Here is a 7,142-nt window from a genome sequence, read left to right on the forward strand (position 1 = left end):
GAAAATATTTTTTTTTGATATTTTAACGACTAGTTTTAAACTAAATTCTATAAAAATTGTTGTAGTTTGAAATTATATTGATTTGATTTAACCATTGGAAACATTTTTATATAACCAGTTAGTTAAATATACCCTTTTCCCTATAAAACATGCACTACATGAAAATTTAAATTATATGAAAATCAGTTAGTTTTGAAATTTGTTTGGTTTAACTATTTTAAGAATTTTTTAAATAATTTAACTATTAAAAATTTAAAAATTTATTAAAAATTTACTTTAACCAAAAAATATATTTTTCTATGGTGTTTTTGCAGATTATTACGGAAAACCATAACGTGTGATTTTTTCTTAAAAAGAAAAAAACAAATTCTTAGTTTCTAAGTTAAATAAAAATATTATGGTCATAAAAACATTAAACTATACTAGTTTTTACAAAATTTGACTTAATTTTATGAGAATACTATTCAAAAAGTATGACATTGTAAGGATTAATAATCTTTGAAAAGAATGCATATAAAATGGAAAAAGAAAATAAACATGGAGTCCACCCCATCAGGTTCGCACATTAACCATTCCTCAGTGATCTTCACGCCAATTCCCCCTCTTTCTCTCTCTTCCATTTTCTCCCTCTCTCCAGGTAGATATACATACACAATTATTGTATCTATATACATACTTCATACCTCAATTCATATAATACCAATTTCATTTGAAAATTCTTTGTTGGGGTTTTTCTCTAGCGCTCACCTAGCAATTAATTCTCATTCAAAAAAAATTAGAATTCATATGGAGTGTATTGAAGCAAGAGCATTGAAATCGAGCTTTCTCTCGGAAATAATTCACATGAAATCAACCCAACAAGCTTCCTTTGAAGATTTATGGTGTGTAGCCGGACTTAACAACGTTGTTAATGTCACCGCCGATGAATTTTCCGTTGACGACCTCTTAGATCTTTCTGACAAGGATTTTAGTACTTCCGGTGAAGAATCCTTCGAGGAGGATTTTGCCTCGGTTTCTTCTCAGGATAATGATAGTAATTCGTTGAATTCTAGCAAGTTTTTAACCTCCGGCGACATCGTTTCTCTTCCCGCCGACCAGCTCCCGGTTCCGGTATATACACATAACTTCATAAAATTCAATTTATTGCATGGAAAATTGTCTGCAACTTTTACAAAGTTCGATAAAAATGGAGAAATTAATTAATTTACGTCTTATTTTCAGATTGATGATATGGAAAGCCTTGAATGGTTATCACAAATTGTTGATGATTCTGTGTCGGAGCTTCCTGTTTCGTGCCCGGAGGCGAATTTGAAGGATGAAGCCGGCCAGTTTCCCGAGAACCGGTTTGAACCGGTGTTCCAGATGTCAGCTCGGAGTTTTACGGTTTTGGGATTACCATATCCGGTTCCGAAGAAGGGTAGAACCGAAAAGTCGAGAAAACCAGGCCGAGTGTGGTCTTCCGGGTCGCGTTCACTCACTGAGTCGTCTTCGAGTTCTTCATCGTCACATGACTTGTCTGCAACTTCTCCTATGCTTCTCACAAACCCGTTTCACTTCATTGAATTTTTAGAAAAGCCGGCGTCGGCAAAGAAGCAGAGAAAAAACCCGGTTTACCAAAAGGGACAAGTTTCAAGCGAGTTAATTAATCAACGTCGGTGTACTCACTGTCAAGTTCAAAAGACACCTCAATGGAGAACCGGTCCTTTAGGTCCCAAAACCCTATGCAACGCTTGTGGGGTCCGCTTTAAATCCGGGCGGCTTTTTCCTGAGTATAGACCGGCTTGTAGCCCTACTTTCTCCGGCGACGTTCATTCCAACAGCCACCGGAAAGTGTTGGAAATGAGAAAGATGAAGGAAACAGATGTTGAACCGGCATTGAACCGGCAAGCTCAAAGAGATTCAATTTTGTTGCTCGACCCGGTTCAGTAGAATAATCCAGGCCGGTTTGAAGACTTTTGTTAGGTTGGTAACGGTAGGTTAGGGAGGTCTAATTTAGGTTATATTATTTTTGTTAAATTCTTTACGTTTAAATGAGTTGTAGTTTATGTAATAGATGTTGTAATTTTTTTTTAGTAATTTTGTTGTTAGAAATACTACTATTACTTGTAATGATGAGTCGTACTTTATTAAATGATAAGTTTCGTGTCGTTTTCATATTTCATATTTTAGGATAAATTTGAATTATTCACAATTGTTCGTTGGTTTGTTGTCAAGTGGTTGTTAATGACGTTGGCTTGCTATTCTTGGTTAATTTTAGGTACGTCTTGTTGATCAGACGGTCATAAAATAATAAACTAAAAGATAAAAACATCTATAAACTTTCAAAGTTTTTATTAAAGTATTTTTTTGGATTATGACTTTTTTCTTAAATAAATTTTTTACACTTATACTCTAAAATCTAAATAACTCTTTTTATTTAGTTTGAGTATTTTCTTAAAATCTAATTTCATTTATTTTGAAACAAATTAAAGCAAAGAAAATATATTAATGCGCGAGGATATTTGGAATGGATGTGTAGTATACCTGTATAGGAAATCAAAATATCCTTGATATGGATATGAGGGTATAATTCAAAGAAATTATGATTCACCAATCAATGTTCTCTTCTCCAATAATACAATTCTTTCGCAAATGTTGACGGAATTAACCTTAGAGTAAAGTTTACTACCAACCTTGAAACGTAACCGTAGATATATATGTTTTTAATTTTAATGTCTATAAAACTAACATACAAGTGACAACTTGCATGCTAGGAAAATATAGGGACATGAAAATAAATATTTGCAATCAGGGCCGTTCCAAACATATTTTGGGCCCAGGGCGAGAGAAAAAAATGGGCCCCTAAAATACATAAATGTCATCAAGTTTTTTATAATAACTCAATAATTGAAAGAAAATTACTTGTGTTATCTTCTAAATATAACCATTTCCATAAAAAATTTGGGCCCTTTTGAAAGATGGGCCCTGGACGGTCGCCCCTATCGCCCACCCTCTGGGACGGGCCTGTTTGCAATCAAAAATCTAGATTGCTTCACAGATCCTATAGGTCTAGTTTTTGTATTGATATATCTCACACAATGTGTTGGTGACGGAGAAATCTAACTTATGATAATAGGAAAATGACTTAGAAGGTTAACTACCTATTATCCATGTATACATATTGGCAACTTCTTATTTTTTGTACATAAGAAAATAACTAACTTGTTTTAACTGTGTAACATCCCAAAAATCATGACCAAAAATTTCGTTTTTAATTTAATACTAAAACCATAATTGTCAAACCATTAATTTAATACTCCGACATCGGGTCCCGCCCGGCATCAGGCCCCACCTGGCATCGAGCCCCGCTCGATGTACAGATCTGTCTCTCTTAGGCCCTGTCTGTCTCCGGGGCCCGTCCGCTAAACACATACAATCATATAACATGCAAACACATAAAGAAACATATTCTACTGTATCCCTGTCCTAAGAAACATATTCTCCTAATAATGAGATACGGAACATCATCCGTACTCAGCTAGTGATGAGATACGAGACCTCGCCCACACTCACCTCTTTACCAGACATATACAAGTATCACACAGACAACAAGTATAATCTAACATGCAAACATTCCTCAGGCACCCGCCCGACATCAAACCTTGGTCTAGAATAACATACTAGCATACAATGCCTAGGGCTAACCCCCAGGTCTTCCTATTCATAAACTACATGGGTTGGCATTGTGGTCTTAGACCCATTCACACAGTGAGGAGACTCACCTTTAACTGCTGAAGCCCTGGCTGGAACTAGCTGAGTACGGACGAAGTTCCGTATCTTATTATTAGCAGAGTATGTTTCTTAGGACATGGATACAGTAGAGTATGTTTCTTTATGTGTTAGCATGTTATATGATTGAATGTGTTTAGCGGGCGGGGCCCGGAGACAGGCGAGGCCTAAGAGAGACAGATTTGTATACCGAGCGGGGCTCGATGTCAGGCGGGGCCCGATGCCGGAGTATTAAATTAATGGTTTGACAATTATGGTTTTAGTATTAAATTAAAAACAAAATTTTTGATCATGATTTTTGGGATGTTACACAGTTAAAACAAGTTAGTTGCTTTCTTATGTACAAAAAATAAGAAATTGCTAATATGTGAACACAGATAAGAGGTAGTTACCCTCCTAAGTCATTTTCCTTATGATAATATATGTGAAGATCATTCTATGTTTTAGGTACAAAGTTAAAAAATACATTTCTAGAAAAAATATATGAAATATTAATTTTCCGAATGACAATTCTAAAATAGACGAATATATATATATATATATATATATATATATATATATATATATATATATATATATATATATATATATATATATATATATATATATATATATATATATATATATATATATATACTAATGTATCTAAAATTTCGATAATGACAACAAAATATATGTATGTTGCAGTTAGACTTTTTTTTTGTGTAAACATGTCTAGAAAGATTGAGCTACCTATGGGAGCTTGGGCCGGAGTTGTAACAACCATCTTGACTTGTCGAGCAATCAGGTCGTTGCACTGTTTGAGTTATCTAGATAAGAGGTGTCTATGAGCAGGGCACAACTCCCATGATCCCTACTTTTCTTCATGTCCAGGATTTAACTAGTCTTACATATAAGTGATACCCCGTACCATTGCATATAAGTGATACCCCGTACCACCTAACTTGAATATATATTATAGTTTAAATACATATTTGACATAAAGATTCTAAAAGATGTGAGGCATCTCGTGGTGGTAAGATCAAACATCAAGTTTTACGAGCCATGACGAGACCATGATTTTTTTAAGGTGTGATATAAGTTGACAATTTTGTATTAATTTATAATTATATTATCACACAAATATATATATATATATATATATATATATATATATATATATATATATATCAAGTTTTTAGAAGTTTTATATCAACAACTGATGACAAAAAAGTTCAAAAAAGCTCAATTGTTGTATGTCCGATTAGAAAATGCATAAAAAAGAACAAAAAAAAAATATTTTGAAAAAAAAAAAAACTTGCGCCATAATGCGTTATGTAACGATATATCACACATTGCAACGTGTCATGCCTAACAACACTATCATGAGATTTCTCGAAACGACAGTCACACCTCACACCATGACACGTCTTAGTGCACGACATAACACGCTTTTTAGAATACTGCTTGACTTTCATATTAATTCAAATTACATAAATAGTTGATGACATAAAATCACCAACATTGCATGAAAATAATATACTTTAAAAAGCAAAGTTTAATCTCTCTCTCTCTCTCTCTCTCTCTCTCTCTATATATATATATATATATATATATATATATATATATATATATATATATATATATATATATATATATATATATATATATATATATATAATCGACTAAGTTGTATTGTTATGTTTAATAAGAAAAAACGTCTCTTATTTGATTATAAACTTATATGATGGGCCATCAAATGATGATTTTGAATAGCCAGTTTTCTAAAATAAAATAAACTAAATTGACATTTGTATATGTGTAATTTGTCGTCTGATTGAAAATTTAATTTCTTTCGTTATTTATTGTTGTATCCTGTAAACTATGCTATCAATAGCGTGTTATAACGGTGCTATAGTGGCACTATAGCTTTTTGCATTGATATTGAACCTCTATTTTGAAATAGCGTTTACGAATAGCGATGACGCTATTGACCACTATTTATCGCGAAATTCATCAGCGCTATAGCGACGTTACATCCGTTTTTACAATCTCATACACATTAAGCTACTTTGATAAAGAAAAAACCGATTGTGGACTATTTCAATATTAAATCTGTATTTTTTTTAATTAGTCCACTATACTTATTGTTTTAATAAGTCCAAACAATAAATCTAATTAATTACAAGCTGTAAAGCAACGAATGATAACTTTTTTTTCTCGTCTCTTTCTGTACTTACAAATCACGAACAACTTGAGCTACGATGACACTTAACGCTTTTTAGTTTCCATATTATCGTATTAGAATATTATATATGGTTTATGTTATGTTTTTATATGACCTTTTATGATATTAATTCTATATAGTATTAATACTCTAATGTATATAAATTTTCTATGATATTAAAAACCGCTATACCACCGCGATACCCGCTATTTCAAATAGCGGCATGTGACCACTATTAAAATTTCGACCACTATATCTGCTTAGGTTATAAAACAACCGTTCGAAAACATAGGTAGTGTATTTGTTTGGATGTTCTTTCATCCAATAATGCGCTTTTATTTAGGACTGTTCACTATTCGGATAAAACCGAATTATCCAATTGGACAATTTAGATTGGACAATTCGGTTCGGATATTCGGATTTTTGGATTGGTTTTCAACAAAACCGAATTATTATTTTGGATTTCGGATTGGTTTTGGTTTATAAAATAAGAACCGAATAGTCCAAAAAAATCGAATAAACATTTATTATTTATCTATTTATAATATATATCTATAGTTTTTTTATTAATTTTGTAATTTAATTTTTCAAATAAGAATGTTTCACCCGATAAAAAAACATTAATATGTATTTTCACTTAAAAGTTTTCTATCTATAAAATATTTAACTATAATATATATTCTTATTAGTGGTTTATAAATTTCAAATCACAACTAAGTAATTTGTTTTTGTTTTTGTGTAAAGTTTAATAATATTATAATTATTTGTCGTTTTAAAATGTTTCGGTTTTTGAAAACCGAATTATAAAAACCGATCCAACCGAATTGTAATTTGATCGGATCGGATTGGATTTAAATTTAGTTTGGACTATTCGGATCCATGTTTTGAAAACCGAAATCAATTTGGATTCACTTGATTGGATCGGATCAAACCGATCCATCCAAACGAACACCCCTACTTTTATTTGCCTACAACAAATATGCATACACAACCACCGGGGTTTCTATAAACCATATATCAAGAGTTGTTTAATCATGGAGCCATGTTTGGGTTACCCCTATATCAGTTAGACTAGCGACTAAAGCTTCTTATCATAAAAGGCACATTACCCATGTTCAATCAAACTTTATCCACTTTTAACTTTATATGAATAGATGTCATTGGGTTT

At 32.1% G+C, this 7,142-nt stretch overlaps 1 protein-coding gene across 1 annotated transcript; it reads left to right on the forward strand.

Moving 5' to 3' along the window:
- Positions 1–546: 546 nt before the first annotated feature.
- On the forward strand, positions 547–2,154 carry LOC111904337 (GATA transcription factor 7). The gene is made up of 2 exons (XM_023900102.3): positions 547–1,110; positions 1,222–2,154. Exons 1-2 carry the CDS (start codon positions 787–789, stop codon positions 1,927–1,929), a joined length of 1,032 nt encoding a protein of 343 aa, XP_023755870.1. The 5' UTR covers positions 547–786; the 3' UTR covers positions 1,930–2,154.
- Positions 2,155–7,142: the final 4,988 nt, after the last annotated feature.

This window comes from Lactuca sativa, chromosome 3, assembly GCF_002870075.4.
Source record: "Lactuca sativa cultivar Salinas chromosome 3, Lsat_Salinas_v11, whole genome shotgun sequence".
NCBI lineage: Eukaryota > Viridiplantae > Streptophyta > Magnoliopsida > Asterales > Asteraceae > Lactuca > Lactuca sativa.